Here is an 18968-nt window from a genome sequence, read left to right as displayed (position 1 = left end):
GAGCTACAAGTGTGCGGCTACTTTTATATTTCATTGGCATGCACCTCATCAATACAGATGTGTATTTCACCTATTTTGAGGCTGACATAGTTTTGTTTTGCCATTGACATACACTTTTAATCCTTAAATCACAAGGATTTTCATTTTATTCAGGTAAATTATTTCTCCCTGGGTTCAGACACGATGGCTCCTTTCATACAATATTGACCTTTAACAGTTTTATTCTATTATAAAGTCTGGCTACAATATTTAATATTTAACACTTAACATGCAATCATTCTCACATTTCACATGACTGAACTGTAGGCCTAAGCTGCATACATCCATCATTTTCAGTTATTATTTAACATTAATGTCAACAATTGATATGCTTAAATGGCACAGAGCACATTCCTGAAGACCTAAAGTTGACATGTTCCCTGTATTTGTTTACTAATATTGTTTATGCACAATGCTGGTATGGGAATACATTGATACATTGATACTTTTTTTAGTGCATTATTCCCTTTGGCGCAACTTTAAACTTTTGTTTGGATTGATTTATGTCAGTGATTAATTTCAAGGACCCCCAATTTGATATGCATTTGCTCATTTCTTTATTTTTTTTGTTTTTTTCTCTGGGGGCCTAATCTACAAATTTAAGAAAAAAGAAAAAGATGACAAAATGATTTGGTCCAAAATTCCTCAGAAGTCTATTTACTGTTGGATAGAGATAACAATGGAACTCTGTTCAAAATAGCATTTTTTGTATGTTCCTTTGGTTGTATTTACTTGTATATATGTATGTATGTACTATAAATCAGTGGTTCTAAAAGTGGGGTCCGGTGCGGAGGACCCCATAGAGTTAAAAGGGGGACCCCCAGGGGTCCTTGAGAAGTTACAGCCGTGCCCCATCCACACTGCCCCCCAGCTGATTTAACAGTTTCTCCTCTGTCTCTTTCCTGTAGTCTTCACAGACATGAACCGTTTGTGGTCAGAGAAGGACATATGCAACTGAACGAGGCCCTTGCAAGAGCATTGATTGCCAAAAAGAGTGACAAAAAGGATGATTAATAATAGTTACATCAATAAATAATGAAATAAAACAATTTCAGTCAACTTAATATCAGTGTTTTACTTGATGGCCTTTCTGTCCTTGTATTTGGCCTTTGTGACCTCAAAATATTTCCAAGGCCAAGTGGCCTTGCCCATTTAAAGATGAAATTCCAGGCCTGGTAGTAATCATTACACTCTATGTAACAAACACAATGAGTACTATCAGAATATAGAGCTATTTAACACTTATTTTAACCAAAGTAAATCACTTACCCTACCTTTAACAAAAAAGTTTGACCATTGCTATAAATAATTTGGCTGGGTCATTTAGCTGGGGACCCCCTCCCCCCCTCCCCCCCTCCCCCCCTCCCTATAAAGGACTCCATGGGGACTGGGGACCCCCACACCCCACAGCTGTTGTGGCACTGGCACACCGTCTGTCGTGCAGCTGGGACATCGGGCGTCAGTGATTGGTTTGTTAAAGTGACTCCCAGGGGATGTGGGCGGGGCCCAGCTTGCTGCAGGCTCGGCAGCAGTGTTGCCATGTCCGCTTATTATAAGCGACTTTGGGCTTATTTTCCTGTGAAGTTGCTTGTAAATATTGGTTAGTTGCGGCCGCGGGTTGCGGTTTTTGGGCTTGTTTCTAAAGAGTAGTTGCTTATTTGGGCTTGCTTACAATTTTTACATTATTTTAACCAGATAGTTTCATGTCATGGACCCCCAAATTAATATGTATTTCTCCCTAATAATCCCCATCTGAAAATGTTTTGTGCCAGGCAGCCCCGTACCAGATTTCGATTTGCGTTAGAATGTTTCAAAAAAAATATTCCAAATATTCCACATTTTATTGCAAGAGTTTTTGAAAATAGCCTCTATTTTCAAATAGCCAATGCATTTAAAGTGCTCATTATGTTCTAATAGTTGCTTTTTTTGGGCTTGTTTTCCTAGACCTGGTTGCTTGTTTCTCTCGCGAAACCTGGTAACATTGTTCAGCAGCTGCAAAGACAGACGGAAGAGAAAGAAGCGACTAGAAAGAAGCCTCTCATTCACTGTAGCTTCAGCAGTCAGACAACGAAAAAAAAGACTGATACACGGCGAATAACGGGATAATATTACTGCGGCATAGAGACAAAATGGAGGTTAACTTGTGGTTATTATGATTGTTTGTGCGAGGAGGTGCCACCACGGAACCAGAAGAAGCAAATCGTCCGCCACTAACCGCATATTCCAGGTAGGACTAGCCCTGAATATCATAACAGTCATGACGAAAATTCAACCTGGTTTTTGCACTTTCTCCATTAACAGCCCGTACATCTACATAAACGTTCAGATTTCAAATATAAAGTGCTTACCCCATGGCCACGGATGTTACAATTCATTACGGGTGGGTGTAAGTACCCGTATCTTCCGTATTGTTTAATAACAAGCATTTTAATCCGATCGGCGGCCATTTTCTCATATAGTTATAATGTATCAGTGTGCAATACAGCTCCCAACAGATAGGGTCGCGTGGAAGAAATTTGGAGAAAATGGCCACCGATCAAATTAAAATGCATTTTATTGAACAATACGGAAGACACGGGTACTTCTGAGGGCCCGAGTAGAATTGTAACATCCGTAGCCATGGGGTAAGCACGTTATATTTTAAATTTGAACGTTTATGTAGATGTACGGGCCATGAATGGAGAAAGTGCAAACACCAGGTTGATGTTCAGCCATGACGCTCGTGACAGACGAGCGTCGTGTGATCCATGGCTATAGGACCAGCTAGAGGAAAACAGCAAACAAACTACTTAATTGCCTCTTGAATTGATGTATAGTTCCTTATTACTGAGTTGATTAAACTCAAAAGACATTAAAACGTGGCTTGTTGTCTGTGGTAGTAGCAGCAGCAGCACACGCTATAGTAGCTTCCCATTGACCTTAGCTAGGTGCTGCTAACTGGCTATCTGCATCTTGGTGCTGATGCTGAGCTGGCTGAGGATGCATGGAGGATCCCCAGTGGTGGAAAAAGTACTCACATTTTTTACTTAAGTAAAAGTATCAATACTGCAATGTAGAAATACTCTGTTACGAGTAAAAGTTCGGAATTCAAAAATGTACTCGAGTAAAAGTACAAAAGTAATCAAAATGTACTTAAAGTACCAAACGTAAAAGTACTCATTATGCAGAATGTCCCATTTCAAGTTTTAAAATGTATAAAATCTTTTGAAAATAGCAGATCTACAAGCTCACAATGTGTCGCATTGCAATGGCCGAAATGTATATAGGGCTGAAGTGGTTAATGTATATTTTGTAATAATAAACAAAATCTACAAAGTAACTAGTGACTAAAGTTTTCAAATAAATGTTGTGGAGTAAAAGTACAATATTTGGATCCGAGATGTAGTGGAGTAGAAGTAAAAGTATTGGAAATTGGAAATACTCAAGTAAAGTACAAATAACTCAAACTTGTACTTAATTGGAGTACTTAAGTAAATGTACTTAGTTACTTTCCACCACTGAGCATCCCGACCACCAGACCCACTTGACTATAGGAAATGTTAGCTATCTACAGAAATAATGCTGTTCGGATAATATTCACTCGAAAGAAATCATTATAATACATTGTTATATTACAGCTGAAACATTTCCATTAATTGTGTGTGTACATAATTTCAGAAATTTAATAGTCAGACATGTGGTGGCGATCGTGGCCCTTCCTGCCCGCCTTTGTGCTCCTGTCAGAGCTCTCGGTGGTGAGGGTTCAGACGGCACCGTGCCAGACCTGCCGAAAACTCACAGAGAATTTTATTAAGGTACCGTGCCACTACAGTACGACCCACACACTTACACGTCATGCTTTTGTTGTGTTGTTTTGAAGTGTTGTTTTACTCATATATTTACACTCTGCAGGGCTTGGAGAGAACAGCCAATAAAAACTTTGGGGGCGGAAACACCGCTTGGGAGGAGGAGAAGCTGGCTAAGTATGCCCGCAGGTAAGACTATTTTCTGCATTGGACAATGAATTCCATTTTGTTAGATTAGGGCTTTGTGCATTGGACTTAATCCAGTGGTTTGATTGTGTCCCCGGGACGCGAAAGTGAAATAGCTGATCTACAAGCTGCGAATTTCTTAGGTTTTTTTTTCAAATATATGAAATTCTTTTGAAAACTGTTTGAATTTGTATAAATGTTTTTATCTCTTGAAAGGAAAAATTGTGGGATATTTACTCGCGACCTATAAAATGGGTCCTGACCCACTGTTTGGGAAACACTGATATAAAGGCCCTATCATCAGCTAACATATTCAAATAGTACGATGTAAGTTGATGCACTGGCCTGATAAAATTGAATGTGGTTAGTGAACTGGTCTTTTCCAGGGCATCAAAAGGCTCAGCTTTAAAGCATCACAAAATTAGGCCATACAGAAAGTGTGTGGAGGACATGGAGCGGGCAGATTATGGTGTGTGTATGCTTAAAGGAGAATCTGGCCACTTTTTTTGTGGATATTATGCAGTCATTGCTGATGGTTAGGGTAGTCAGTTGGAGCAATAAAATCCTGACTGCGGACCATGTTGATTGAGTTCTCCTGCTCACAGAGCTTTACTGACTGACTAGTGGTTACATGTACCTGCATGTGTCTGCACACACCAGTCTACACTAACCTGCAGTTTTTTCTGCAAATGAGTTAAAGAGTAGAAGGGCAAAACCTAGACCTAGATAGATAAATAGATCGTCAAAAATCTGAAAATGCTGCATAATAATTTCAGTGTAGTCTTCTTTGAATTGCTAACTGTTTCCCCTGTTTTAGTGAGACTCGTCTTCTGGAGATTGTGGAGTCTGTATGTGAGAAAACAGACTTTGAATGTAACCAACTGCTGGAGCAGATCGAGGATCAAGTGGAGACATGGTGGTTCCATAGGCAAGTATAAATACTCCCAATGTCATGTGAGTCAGCTCACGTCAATGCCTCATATCAAGGACGAAACTACTAGTATATAGGTGTCCTCAACGTTTTTCAGGCCAAGGACCCCTTAGCAGAGAGAGAGAGAGATGAAGCAGGGACCCCCACTACATATTGTATAAAATTATGTTGCAGATTAAATGTTTTCATCGATTTCATAGATAGCTTCATAGACTTGTTTGACAGCACTATCATTAGTGTTGTGTAAATTAATGTTTTTTGGTTTGTTGACTTATCTTTTCTATTAATATGTTGGATTCATGTTAATGTGTCTTATCAGACATTGCACTTAAACCCTCAATACTTAGTAAACTTGACCTTTGGCTCTGTACTTGGTCTGCTCTTTTTTCCATCTACACCAAACGTCTTTGCCAAAAAATGGCATATCTACAAGGTCAAAACAGCTCGCACTTCGAGGCGTTGTGAGCTTGTAGATCAGCCTATTTTTGGCTAATGTTCCCCTCAGAATAGGGATGCTAGGGTTGAAGTATATACAGTATATAAAAGAAAAAAATCCTATCACACAAAGATGTGACCCCCTAGGGGTCCCAGACCCCCTGTTGAAGACCCTTGTTATATCATGTATGTCATCCTGCTATCCATCATGGACAAAATAGCGTTTTAATGTTTTACTGTTATAACAGTACTGATGTGCTTCAACTAATATTCTGTACTTTTACAGTATACTCCACATTCATTTAAACTGGTGACATAATTATGATTGTTTTGTGTGTCGTGCAGGCAGGAGGAAGCCCCAGACTTAGTTGAGTGGCTGTGTATACAGGAGCTGAGAGTGTGCTGTCTGCCAGGACGCTTTGGACCAGACTGCAAAGGTTTGGAATACATTGTTAAAGTTTATTCTAGGGGTTCGAATCCTTCGAAGCCACAATTGGCCGTGTTCAGGGGAGGGAAGCCGGACAGGGAGGACAATTTTAAAACAAAAAGTACTTAATAGGCAAGATAGTTCACACGGTGTAAGAAAAAATGGACACTCTTAAAATCACAATCACAATTTCATTTTTCACAGTCTGAACTGATTCTCAAGCATGCCTCCATTTTTAATTGAAGTTATACTGAGTAGTATATTGTCGCAACTGTCCAAGTGAGAAAAGTAATACATGTCACTCTTCATCCCCAAACTGTTCTCAGAAATGGGGTAAAGCTAATCCCACATTTACTCACATTTTGTAACAAACCTTGTAAACCTGTATAGCATGGCGTATGGCTGCACTTTAGTCTTTTTTGCACTGAGATTACCATAGATCATTTAGATCCCATGAACAGAGGTGTGGTTGCTGTTTACATCCCACAGCCCAGAGTGACACTTGTGTTGTAATTGGCTAGTTGGATGTCAAGTAAGTAAGTACATTTTATTTATATAGCACTTCTCACAGAGAGATCTCAAAGTGCTTTACATACAGTGGGATTAAAAACAAAACATAAGGCATTAAAGCAGTTAGAACAGAAAAGGCCTGTACAATTCATCTCATGCAAGACGGCAGACAAAAACACAAACATGGAAATAAAATCATGTACCTTCTGAAAACGCTTGTTCAAATAGTAGCGTTTTAAGGTTGTTCTTAAAAAGGCTGCAGCTCTCAAGACCTGTGGAAGAGCATTCCAAAGTTTGGCAGCTACAGCCTGAAAGGCTTTGCGACTTTTGTTATTAATTAACAAGCAGGGATATTGGTTGCAGACTCAACATGAAAGGTTGACACAAAACCAAAACCTTATCATGTGCATTTGTAATGTTATGGTTTTGATTCCAAGCTGTTGTCTGTTGTTTTGAATGTTACAGAGTGTCCATCTGGCCCAGGCGGAATCTGCGGAGGTCTGGGCCGATGTGAAGGAGAAGGTACCCGCTTGGGAGATGGAGAGTGCGTCTGTGACCCTGGATACTCGGGTCCTCTATGTCAGACCTGTGCTGACGGCTACTACAGAGAGAAGGGTTCCAACCACAGTACAGGAGCCTGTGCAGGTATCCATTCACCAACTCATTCAGTAATTCAGTTCTTCATATTAGGGGTGCAACAGTTCATTTAAGTAATCGGTTTAATCTATTATGAAAATATTTTTCAAAAATAGCAAACAGCAGGTCTACAAGCTCACAATGCATCGTGATGCGTAATTATCAATTAGAATTATTTTAATTAAGATAATTGACAGTTGCAGTACTTGTTCTCATTTATAGGACCTTTTCTTCCAGCTCGCAGCGGGATTGACTGAAGTCAAGACTAAGTTACTGACTCGCGCCTTTCTCTCTTTTTCGATCCATGTGTAGCTTGCTACCACTCATGTAAGAAATGCGCAGGTCCACAAGACTTCAAGTGTCTGGACTGCAAACCAGGCTGGATGCTCCATGATAACAAGTGTGTGGGTGAGTCCTCCCCGGAAGGTCACATGTTAAACACGGTTAATGATTTTGTCTTTGGTCTTGGCATTTTGTTGCTTAACTTTTCCTGCATGCCTCGTTTAGATATCGACGAGTGCGGCACAGAGCTGGCCCGCTGCCCCTCTAACACCTACTGTCATAACACGGATGGATCATATGAGTGCAGAGGTAAGCTCCATTGTCCTGTAGCCATGTGAGTTACTGCTCTTGTGTCTGTATTTACACTGCCATATCTATTGCACGCAAAGATGCTGCTTTATTAAGCGAGAAGAGGTTAACTGAAACAATATTTCACAATTTGTGTTAAATTTGCAGCAGCATTTTTATTTTAAGTGTTGCACCTGTATGACTGTAGTCTTTTCACAGACATGTTTTTTAGACTTACCTTTGTTTGTTACTTTGAGCAAAACTGTTATTTGATTGAAATGCAGGCTGCCCCCCCCCCCAGTGATAAATATAAGCCATACTGCCCTACAAAGCCCAAACAATTAACTGATAAATGGGTTTAAAAGTATTTCAACTGGTCAGCCAAATAAGATATCAGCATATAAGTGATATTACACTAATTGTATATATCTGTTCTTGAGGTAATTGTTTATTCCCAAAAATCACGAAGGCTAATTTGACGTTTGGGATACACAAATAAGTCGGTGTGTCCAAAAACGTAGTTACTGCACTTTGGCTTTGTAGGGCAGCATACTATAGCTGCAAAATTCTTGCTTTCTTTCTTTGTACTTACATTCTTCCATCATACAATCACAGGTTCATGAGGTAGCTGCTATGATATTGCTGTTTTTCCTAATGGTGCTAAATGCAAACCTCTGCTCTACCTGTATGCAGGCTGTGATCAAGCATGTAACGGGTGTATGGGCAGTGGTCCGGCCCGCTGCAGGAAATGTTCCCGCGGCTACCGGCTTAAAGGAGCCAAGTGTCTTGGTAATGGATTACTGCTTATGTATTTATTACGTATTACTCCTTTCTACATACATTGCATTTTCTGTCTAATTCTGCTAATAAAATCTGTCTTTCTTGTTTTTCTTGCACAGACATAGATGAGTGTAATGAACGTGCGATAGCATGCCCAGGGCTGAATGAGGCCTGTATCAACGAGGAGGGTTCCTTTCACTGTGACTGTGCTGAGGGCTTCATCCGAAGAGATAGCATATGTGTGGAGAACAAGCCAAACGGTATGTTAGTCATAGACACACACGCACACAAACTACCAGGGGTGAAATGAGTACTTAATATACTATTCAATGTGGCATTGTGACCGTAATTGTTTCAATATGAAGCCGTCCTACCAACCAATCGCTCTTCATTTCAGTACAATAACAAATTAGGCATTTAGTAGACACAATCAGAGCGACTTACAAGTGAAGTAAATGGCATGAGCTTTGTCAAGGACTGACTTAAAGAGGGAAAAGACGTTAAAAGAAACCTTTTCCTTCACAGTCTGAAAACTCACCCCTTCAGACTAGGCTTGTTCAATAAATAACAATAATATTATTGCCTCAGGACGAAAATGAGTTACAGACGATATCGCAGATCGTCACACTATTAAATGCATGCATTAGTTTTATCCCAGTGTGTTTTGGTTGCCTGTGGCTGTGATGCGCTTCAGCAGTAGCAGCTCCGCTACTGAATCTCTCTGCTTGTGTGGGTGTGTTTAGCATCTGCTAAATGCCTAAATTGTAATCTCCCGATTGTGTCATAACAGCATGCATAACTGTAGGCTACTCTGTAATTCTTGCCTAGATATGGCTTATTTAAATTGGTAATGAAAATAAATGAAAGTCGACAAATATTAATACATTCAACTAACCCAGTTCCGTAAACGTGGTTATCAATTTTGTACCACACTCGAAAGTTGGATTAACTAGTAAACAGTGTATTTTTTAACATAAGTGATTAAACATGTGTTGTACATGAAAAGCAACTTGATATCTAAAGTTTATCCTAACCTCCTTCTCGATTGCAGTAAAGACGTTACTTAATTAATTACGTAATTGTTACTTTCCTCCCATGTCAAACTGCTCACAACTTTCTAGACTTTGCCGGTAAACTCTGGTTTATTCATCCCCTCAGTTGATCCAGAAAAGGGCCTTTTTGATGACATACCAGAAGACGAGGTTTTGGTACTGCAGCAGATGTTCTTTGGTGTGGTGATATGTGCACTTGCAACACTTGCCGCAAAGGGCGACATGGTCTTCACTGCCATCTTCATCGGGGGCGTGGCTGCTATGGCGGGATACTGGCTGACAGAGAAAGGAGACGCCATATTGGATGGGTTCCTCAAGGGACGCTAAAACCTCTCAATGATCCAAGGGTTCGAGAGAAGAACTTGGAATGTCAGCCAAGGAGGGTAGATTCCTGTGGGACAGGAACGTATTTCTGCAAGGCTAGCCTATCAGGGATTTATTTGCGGGTTTGGGGAAGTACTGAATAGTTCACATTCATAGTTTTTATGAATAGTATATGTAGAAAGATTAAGAACTTGAAGGCAAGAAATTAGAATGAGAGAGTGAGGCCATGTAAGGGAACTGAGCTATTGGAGCCAGGATTCTTGAGGAACTGACACTGCTGCACTGATAATGGAGCTGAACTTCATTCCCTACCTTAACGTCCTTGGAAACGGGCTTAACCACTTAAACCCTAGTGTCGATATTCAGGGGGTGAACATTCTGCAAAAATAGCAGATCTACAAGCTCATAACGACGTAATGTGACGCGTTGTGAGCTTGTAGATCAGCTATTTTCGGTGTGAAAAGAGAAGGGGGCCAAGGATAGACCCCTGGGGGACTCTGGTCAACGAAGTATATAGGGTTTAAATGGTTAAATGAATAAGACCTCAACTGATTGTTACCAAGTTATTATGCATTTCTATGTTTTATCCAACCAAAATGTTGCTCAAGAAATGATGTCTTCTTTCTTCCACACGTCTGAGAACTTGTCACGTCCATGTTTCATTTATTTATTTATTTATTCTATAGGATAAGTAGGACCGAGCCAGGTCATTGAAACCTTAGGCTTGCTGCTATGGCTATGGAGCCCAAGATAAGGAGGGAATTGAATCATTCCCACTTACTCCTGACAAATCTATTGGAAACACTGTTATTTATCCACTATACCACTGGTCATTTTATGTCTGTTATGATTTTCTACCTATCTACTTTTGAGAGATGATTCCTTTGGTATGAATGCATGAGAATAGGATTTGCAATGACGGTGATGTACTGTGTTTTATTTGTTTATTTCTTCGTCTGATAGGCATGGAAGACTGAATTTAACGGCTGCTTTATCACTACTATTTTTAAATGGTTGGGTTAAGAAACTATGAATCTAAGGGAGAATATACCGTGGATAAAATGTCAATCTTAATCGGCATACTGCTACCATTTATGTTTTGTTTTTAACTTATTTCTACTGCAATATTTTAGAAAGAAATATTGATATATGCTGTTTTTCTCCATGCAAAGTTTAAGAAATTATGTTAAGTTTACCAGCATTGTCTATCTGACAAATGAAATATTTAATATCGGTCCATCTTGTTTTTTGTTTTGTCAGTACATTTCAGACTTTGTGTCAACAATGTGAACTCTATTCAGTTTTTTACAACAAATTATCATTCACTCATGTTTTTTATTTATATATGTTGAGCTTTGTTTGCACTTTCAATAAAATTAGTATTGAGAATAATAATGTAGCTTGTGGAATGTCTGTTGGATTAATTTCCAAGGGTTAGGTGACAGTTCCTGGTCATGGGGTTGTAGGCTATTTCAGAGTTCCACTCCAGTTAATGGGGTTGAGTCGTAGTCGTTCCGTCTCCTTCACAGCCTCCAGGGAACGCGCTAATGCCCTGTCCTTCCATCTCTGCTCCATTAGCTACACACACACACACACACACACACACACACACACACACGAATGAGTGAAAACCTCGAACATTAGCTTATCAGTGTAACATGAGAGCAGGCTGCATGATTAGAGAGTACAGATTAGATTGCACTGGTGTTACACATAGTATGAAACAAAAGCAGACATGCAGTGGATACTGTATGTGTGTTTTTGTGACTGTATATAGTAGCCTGGTTCATACAAGCATAAATTAGGCATATTATTGTACAGTACCATCTTGTTTGCGTCTCTGCACAGTGCCATGGCTCTGTGGTCCTTGATTCTCTCCTCTCTGTCCCTGGACAGAGCAAGGCGATCCATTTCACATACATACTGGCCGTCTTTCACCTTAACGGCCCGCTGCAGTCTCAGTGCTAACCTTTTCTCCTCCATCTGTCTAATCAGGTTGTCACGCAGTTCCTTCCTAATTCAAAATGAGAGAGTTTGCAGAACTTAAAAGCAAGATCTGTTATGCTCATACAAGTATGTGCAGTGAAATGAGAAACTGAGGTGTGTAGAATACAGTATCAATATATTATACACAGGCAATTTAGAATTTAGAAGCCAGGTGGCGCTATGTTGACAGCATCCATACAGTGATATCTGATCTCCAGATAGGGAGTGGTGCTGTTACACATCAGCATACTACAGCGTATGATCACCAACAATACTAACACATGTTTCACCTGTACTCATCTCTCTCAGTGCTGGTACCATAAAAGGGTCTTCTCCAAACTTGGTGATATCTGAAACAACCAACAGACAAAAGGTTAGTGACTGAAGAGACTCAGATGTCCATAGAAGTAGACATGTGCTGTGAATCTATGGGTGCAACAGTTAATCAAACTATTCAATTTAATCGATTATAAAAACATATTGATTTTCATGAAGTAATTGACTACTTTATCAAAAAGATATAATGAATTATATAGGGTTAGCATATCTACAACCTGACAATGTGTCATGATGTGACATATGGCTTGTATATCCGTTATTTTTGCTATTTTTTTGTGATTATAAAAACAAATTAGTTTTTGCATCGATTTGTTGATATAAAATAAACATGCTTCTCGAATTCTTTGATTAATCGAAAAAGGAAGCGACAATAATCGCTAAGAAAAGAATCGATAGTTGCAGCCCGATATAAATCGGCCGTTACCTATTGTATGGATTTCTGCAGTCAACCATTAATCGTTGGTCAAGAGTATTTCACCTGCAATGCTCTCTCCTCTGCATGATCAATGTCCTCTGATGGTTGTGTTGATGCACCAGCGACGTCTCTAGGCTAACCGTGCGTCTACTGACCATAGGCGGATGTAGAGGGTCTAGCCTGGGGATACGCTGAACATCACATTTAGAGTCAAAACGAGAAACATTTTATTCAAAGTACACTATAGACACATGTCTTGAATAAGCACAAGTACGACAGACACCATACAATACAGCAAGGTCAGTCAAATTGTTGCACCATGTAAAGTGGCGCAATATAGTGCAACACAGTACAGTAGACAGGCAGTGTAAAATTTAAAGTATACAATATAAAAGCATCAGTGTTAAGTTAACTCTGAGAGAGTACAAATGTAACCCATTTGGTGGTTACAATTGTGCACTCTTGGAGTTGGAGTTGGTTAAATTAAGAAAATAGTGCAGACTTGTAGAAAACCGCCAAGTGTCAGACGCTGATCAAGTGGAACAGCATATGGTGTATAGGTAGCATACAGGCGTTTCTAACAGCAGGGAATATTTGCATAATCATACTGACATCTGTTGAGATGGTGGGCAATGCCAAGGATTTCACAATCAGGCATCGACTCTGACGTGCAGGAGGCGTGGTGCGACGAAACGACACAGGTGTGGAGGCCACACAGAGAGCAGCTGTGGTTTTGGTAGAAAAGAAAAAGTCAATCAATCCATCAATCAATGGGTGCAGTTAAAACATTCCACCAGCAACATTGTAGAAGAACAAAAGCTTGTACTTACGAAGTTTCATCGTGTAGTTCAGGTCTCTTGAATCAGGCTTTGTGCAATGAGGTTTTTAAAAAATAAATAAAAACATGGTCAGCTCCTAGATTGTGTTCTCCTTAATCCAATACACTTGTTAATCTTAACAAAACTACAACTACATAAGGTTTGTAATAACATGTATAATCTAGATAGTAAGATATTAAGTCCTAAATGCCTATGTACTCACTGAATGTTTTGCAGTGGCAACTGTTGCCCTGGAGATCAGTCACCCATCAAGACAAAACTGGGGCAGAGTGTAACATCATCAATGTTGAATTAGAACACCTATCACATTTAACAGCCAAGAAACTGTCAGAAGATGGCTCTAGAGCTTGGGTACTAGGGGACTGATTCATGCATAAATACATAATTACATATGCAGTGTACAAATATATATATTTATGTGTATACTGTAGAAAAACCTGAATGCCCGCAACACTCCCAAAATCAAGAGTCTAGGTGCACGGCCAAGGAATATAACATGGAGAAAGAAGCCAACACTGCCAACTTTCACGTTGTGTATATTCTATCCTTACCTCACACCACATTCTATTTATCGTCCCCCTAGTTCTGTACATTCCCCATTGCTGTTAAGGTTTTTAAAGAGGGTTGGTGTGTGTCTTACATGTACTTTTTAACCTTATGTTTGTCGTTAAAATTGTTTTCCTATTGCTTTTATTACCTTGTTGTATATTGTATTGCTGTGGTGCCACACCAACACTTTGCTGCTTGCTGCATAAGTGACAAATTAACCCCCCTTGATTCTTGAGTATATGTAAATAGATACATCAATACTAACTAATAATAACAGGACAAACCTTTTAAAGTAGAAAAACATCTTTAATCAACGTTGAGTAAAATTACAAAGAGAGGCAAACACTACCTCTGAACATAAGGTATTCAGAGACGAGCTCAATAAGACATAATTGTTGGATAATTGGATTTCTGCAGTGATGTAACAGACTCTCTCATGCATGCTACACACAATGTCTCTTGAAGGTTTGTCTTGTTTAATGGCGTTTCAGATTCCAAGCTGCTCATGGTTCTCCCACAGCCAGGCATGATATTTGTTTAACTTGTGATCTTTTGGGGTCACCTTTAATAGAGATACACAAACATACAAAGTGTTAATTATAAATGAATATGATATGATATAGTAAGCCACTAGTCTCGCGTAACCAGACGACCAAAACCTCTGCCTACTGATACGTTGACATCTAAATTCAATGAATGAGCTATGGACGGTGGATACAATTCGGAAATGTGAAAAAATAGCATCACAAAACTAATACAAAGACGGTATAATGACTGTTTTCCAAAGCAGTAGGCGTAGGTTTGTTAATGCTGGTGTTTTTCTCCACTAACTTAGATTACCCCAGGTGTATCGGTAGGCGGAGATCTCTGATCATCAGGCTACGTGAGACTATACAGTAGTAAGCCACTGAATAGAATGATTCTATTTGCACTCACCTCTCTCCATTCTTCCACACAGAAGATCCTGTAGGAATCATTGCCATACTTTCCAATGCCATGCAGCTCTATTGGGTACCGCCACTGTTTATTGAGATATTCCTCTGTACAGGAGGACATTGACTGTGAGATGTTTGTCATGGAAAAAGGACATATATCCATATAAATTATATTTCTACTCAGGCTAAAGGCGTAAGATATGAATTCACCTGAAAAGCGGATGAGTGTCTTTGCTCTGAGCTCGTTTAAGCCCAGTGGCTGTAGAAGTTCAGATATGGGCTTACAGTCCGCCTGGCGGGTTACCTCTGCAGACGGGTAACGCTCAAAGAAACGCCACAACATGGGAATTGCCATCTTACCTAGAGTATAAAAACAGGGGTCTTCAACGTTTTTCAGGCCAACGACCCCTTAGCTGAGAGAGAAATGAAGCAGGGACCCCCACTACATATTGTAAAACATTATGTTGCAGATTAAACCTTTTCATACACTAGATTTCATAGATAGCTAGCTTCATAAACTAGTTTGACAGCACTATCATCAATGTTGGATTTGTGTTAATGTGTATTTTTAGACAGTTAACCACTCAAACCCTCAATACTTAGAAAACTTGTACTTGACCTGCTCTTTTTTCCCTACACCAAACCCCTTTGCCGCAAATAGACGATCTACTAGCTTATATCGCCTCGCGCTGCGAGGTGTTGTGAGCTTGTAGATCTGCTATTTTCGGCTAATGTTACCCTCAGAAAAGGAATTATAGAATTAAAGTGATTAATGTAAAAAAAAAAAATCTATCACACAAACACCTTGTATAAAAGATAAGAAACATTATGATAAAAGGGGTTTTACGATGAAATTCAGACTGTTACAACATCTAGTGTATTGCAGTAGTGTGTGTGTGTGTGTGTGTGTGTGTGTGTGTGTGTGTGTGTGTGTGTGTGTGTGTGTGTGTGTGTGTGTGTGTGTGTGTGTGTGTGTGTGTGTGTGTGTGTGTGTGTGTGTGTGTGTGTGTGTGTGTGTGTGTGTGTGTGTGTGTTTGTACAAGTTTGTTTGCATGCATATTGGTCTCCTCACCACTGGTTTTGTTTAAAAAGATGGTGGCCACCAGAAGCTTCCAACTGTCATGGAACAAGGTTTCCTGTACAAGGTTGAATGGGGACCTGGGAGGAGTCCACTTCTTGAATGCTTTTCTCCTGGGTGGACTCGGGCCTGCATAGGTGCAAGACATGTCTTTTTAAGTCACACACAGAACTTCCCATAATCCTACAAAGGCCACAGGTGATTAAAGGCATACTTCTGACATTGACAAACAATGGATGTTACCGATGTCTCATGTTTCAAAGAACCATGTAACTCACTGAACTATTACCATCTCTCAGTGACTTCCCACTGAAATAAGGACTGGTTTTCCGGTGGTCTCCCAGTAGTTTGGAGTCTGGGGAGAAACGATTACATATTTAGCACGTAGATCAGTTTCAAAATCATGAAAGGTATACACACAAAAGGATTAATGTTTTATGACTGAAGTCTAGACAAAGCTGTCAGACTGCATAATAGTGGACTATACACACAAGTCTGAGAATCTCTCATGGGTGAACAGTGCCCTCTGCTGGTGTCAGGCGATATAACCTCTTCTGAATTCATCTCAGTGACAGCATCAGCCTCCAGTTCTGCAGGAGGCTTCATGTCACCATGTTCTTGATCGTTTATCTCATCTACACTCTGCTCAGCCTCACTGTCAGTGGCAGGCTCAACAGTCAGTATTGGGACCGAAGGCAGTGAGACTGCCTGTGCCTGTGCGTCCTGTTGACTGTTACAAGTGTTCTGTGGGCCAGCGGGAGCTCCCAGTCTGAGTAGCTTCTCTCTCAGCAAGCCCCTCCTCGGACCGCCTTTCTCCAGGTTAACATCATCCACTGCTGTTGCAGAAGACACCTGAAGAGAGGTTTGCGTGCTGCAGTTCGCGGTCCCGTCAATTTCCTCACTAGAACTGTGAAACATTTGTGTGTCCTCCTCTGTCGTGATTTCACCATTAGCTTTGCTACCATCTTTCTTTCTGTTTATACTATCCTCTTTGACGTCACATTTGATCAAAGGAGAACTGTCCACATTCTGCTCAGCCGTGATGCTTTGATGTGCAGCTATGATGTTCTGCTTGCGGGACATAGAAGCAGGAGGGGCACTTATGGTTTTACTTGGAGGTTGGTCCAGTGTTTCAGTATCTTCTTTCATTGTCCTCCGTCTATGTGGCCCTTCTTTCTTTCTCCGACTCGTTTTTTTATCGACGCAGAGGAGTGGTGGATCTGTGACAGTGACACTCTTGGATTTAGTGAAATCAAAGAGATCTATGTGTAGGTCCTCCTCTCCGTCTTTTAAAAGGAATGCTTGCAGAGATGCTCTGGACCGGAACGTCTGGCCCTGGGGACTTTAACAAAAGAGAACATCTGTTAGCTGTGTTGTACTGACCAACATCAATTTGCCATTTGATTTTAAGGCTTCAAGCCTTGCGAGATAAACATTCTGCAGAACCCAGAGTCACCTTGTAATGTAGACGTCTTCTTTGCCTGCTGTCTTGCCAGTTTTACGCTGCCTCACCACTCTGGTCCAGCCTGGGGGCATTTTAGAAGAATGACATGATGAGCCTTCATCATCCTTGTGACTTTGGTCATCAACAGAGTCTCTGTCTTTGTCGTTAGCCCCTGACTGAGCATCAGTCAGATCCATATTATTGAGATGATCTCAATATGGATCTCAATGAGATCTGTGTTGCAGTTGAGCTTAACGGTGGGGATGAAGGATGAAGTCCCCTCTGTGCCATTGGTATAATGAGTTCCAGTGACCGACATCAGCAGTCATCATCTCTTTTTAGACTCTTTTGGAATAGAATTTCCATCTGAAAATGTATGAATGGAAACGGCATTATCGCTCTGACTGATTACGATTATACAATGGTGCTAAAAGGATAACACAAAAACACTTGTTTCCATTGTGGTCCTCCTGTGCATTGTGGTCCAATGCAAGATTGCATTGATATGGATCGCGGGATATCAACAGGAGGATCACAAATCGAAATCGTTTAAAAAAATGCATCATTGCATCTGTTTTTACCTGAATGGTTCCCATGAAGATCATTCACTCTTTCTTATAGCAAGGTAGAGCAAAGCATTGTAAAACAGGGTCCTGGTGGTCATGCAACAACATCTGAACGTAAACAGAGAAAATACGTCATGACGTTATGGCGCGTACACAAAACACGCCCCACACAGGAAGTACTAGAACATAGGGTTGCCATGTCCGCTTACTATAAGCGGTGTTGGGCTTATTTCTTCTTAATTGGTAGTTGCGCGGGTTGCGTTTTTTGGGCTTGTTTCTAAAGTAAAGTGTAGTTGCTTATTTGGGCCTGTTTCCTAAATGTTGTTTAAACCCACCCATCTGAAAACATTTTATGCCAGGGACCCCCCCCCCCATACAAGATTTGTGTTGTTAAAATGTTTGGAAAATATTCCAAATGTTTTCACATTTTCCTCAACATTAAAAATAAATAAATAGATCTACAAGCTGATGCGACGCGTTGTGAGCTTGTAGATCGGCTATTTTCAAATAGCCACTGTACAGTTTAAAGGGCGACGGGCTCGCTTTTTTGGGCTTGTTTTCATAGACCTGGCTGCCTGTTTCTCTCACAAAAAGCTGGCAACTCTACCAGAGCGGAGTCTGCGCAGTGGCGACACATACAGTAAAAGCCCAGAATGACAACTGTCCGCTAACTAAGCAACAACAACCTGTTGAAAACAGAGCAGGATTATTATAACTTAAACATCAGCAGCATGAGGACCGTGCCCACGTGGATAGACAAAGTGCACGATCGTGATAAAGTTGAACAATGGTAAGAAGAAAGAACATGTTTATTTGAGGCCAACAACATGCATGCAGGAGGAATGGATGCTGTGATGTGTGGTTAGCAACGGTCCGTTGCTATGTAAACTATTGCTAGCATCAGTTAGCATGGGAGATGAAATATGCTCATCTACCGTTAATACGATGCTGTACATACAACAGAGGAGATCATGGCGTTGTGACTGGCCGTCTGGCCTCATGTGTTGTATTTGTGCTGCCATAACAAAGACATTTTCAGGCAAATATAGAGCGTCAAGCTACACTGTCGTTTACACCAGTGGTTGAATAAGTAGAATATCTTTCTTAAGTAAAAGTAGAAATACCACAATATAAAAATACTC

At 40.4% G+C, this 18968-nt stretch overlaps 3 protein-coding genes across 4 annotated transcripts in view; 2 read left to right on the top strand and 1 right to left on the bottom strand.

Annotated features, from left to right (window-relative positions):
* Positions 1 to 2060: 2060 nt before the first annotated feature.
* creld1b (cysteine-rich with EGF-like domains 1b) lies at positions 2061 to 10928 on the top strand. Its single transcript, XM_084069726.1, has 11 exons — positions 2061 to 2266; positions 3697 to 3833; positions 3931 to 4013; positions 4828 to 4942; positions 5726 to 5813; positions 6779 to 6958; positions 7262 to 7357; positions 7457 to 7540; positions 8213 to 8308; positions 8419 to 8559; positions 9458 to 10928. Exons 2-11 carry the CDS (start codon positions 3714 to 3716, stop codon positions 9676 to 9678), a joined length of 1224 nt encoding a protein of 407 aa, XP_083925852.1. The 5' UTR covers positions 2061 to 2266; positions 3697 to 3713; the 3' UTR covers positions 9679 to 10928.
* A 3160-nt stretch (positions 10929 to 14088) lies between these two features.
* On the bottom strand, positions 14089 to 17970 carry mbd4 (methyl-CpG binding domain protein 4). 2 transcript variants are annotated; one of them, XM_084069718.1, is made up of 8 exons: positions 17842 to 17970; positions 17273 to 17626; positions 16308 to 17158; positions 16106 to 16171; positions 15811 to 15945; positions 14949 to 15098; positions 14740 to 14843; positions 14089 to 14365 (listed from the first exon to the last, which is right to left on the bottom strand). In XM_084069718.1, exons 2-8 carry the CDS (start codon positions 17455 to 17457, stop codon positions 14291 to 14293), a joined length of 1566 nt encoding a protein of 521 aa, XP_083925844.1. In that variant the 5' UTR covers positions 17458 to 17626; positions 17842 to 17970; the 3' UTR covers positions 14089 to 14290. The 2 variants fall into 2 exon arrangements, with proteins under 2 accessions (XP_083925844.1, XP_083925843.1); XM_084069717.1 differs by having other exon boundaries at positions 14740 to 15098.
* A 511-nt stretch (positions 17971 to 18481) lies between these two features.
* The window catches only part of ift122 (intraflagellar transport 122 homolog (Chlamydomonas)), a 50673-nt gene continuing 50186 nt past the window's right edge, over positions 18482 to 18968 (top strand). The window contains exon 1 of the mRNA XM_084069680.1: positions 18482 to 18616. Coding sequence (XP_083925806.1) covers positions 18558 to 18616 — 59 coding nt within the window. The 5' untranslated portion in view covers positions 18482 to 18557. The remainder of the gene's footprint in view (positions 18617 to 18968) is intronic.

Source organism: Gymnoscopelus microlampas, assembly GCF_963454915.1.
Source record: "Gymnoscopelus microlampas genome assembly, chromosome: 10".
NCBI classification, from domain to species: domain Eukaryota; kingdom Metazoa; phylum Chordata; class Actinopteri; order Myctophiformes; family Myctophidae; genus Gymnoscopelus; species Gymnoscopelus microlampas.
Note: the sequence above shows the minus strand (reverse complement) of the source record. Positions and strands in the feature narration are given on the sequence as shown.

What these genes read in the sequence shown, in the direction of transcription:
- creld1b (XM_084069726.1), top strand. Translation starts at nt 3,714, where the DNA reads ATGTGGTGGCGATCGTGGCCCTTCCTGCCCGCCTTTGTGCTCCTGTCA. An exon ending in TCACAGAGAATTTTATTAAG is followed by an intron (nt 3,834 to 3,930) that starts GTACCGTGCCAC and finishes TACACTCTGCAG; the next exon opens with GGCTTGGAGAGAACAGCCAA. An exon ending in CTTTGGACCAGACTGCAAAG is followed by an intron (nt 5,814 to 6,778) that starts GTTTGGAATACA and finishes TGAATGTTACAG; the next exon opens with AGTGTCCATCTGGCCCAGGC.
- mbd4 (XM_084069717.1), bottom strand. Translation starts at nt 17,457, where the DNA reads ATGGATCTGACTGATGCTCAGTCAGGGGCTAACGACAAAGACAGAGAC. An exon ending in CATGAGAGATTCTCAGACTT is followed by an intron (nt 16,172 to 16,307) that starts GTGTGTATAGTC and finishes GTTTCTCCCCAG; the next exon opens with ACTCCAAACTACTGGGAGAC. An exon ending in TGGGAAGTCACTGAGAGATG is followed by an intron (nt 15,946 to 16,105) that starts GTAATAGTTCAG and finishes GCACCTATGCAG; the next exon opens with GCCCGAGTCCACCCAGGAGA.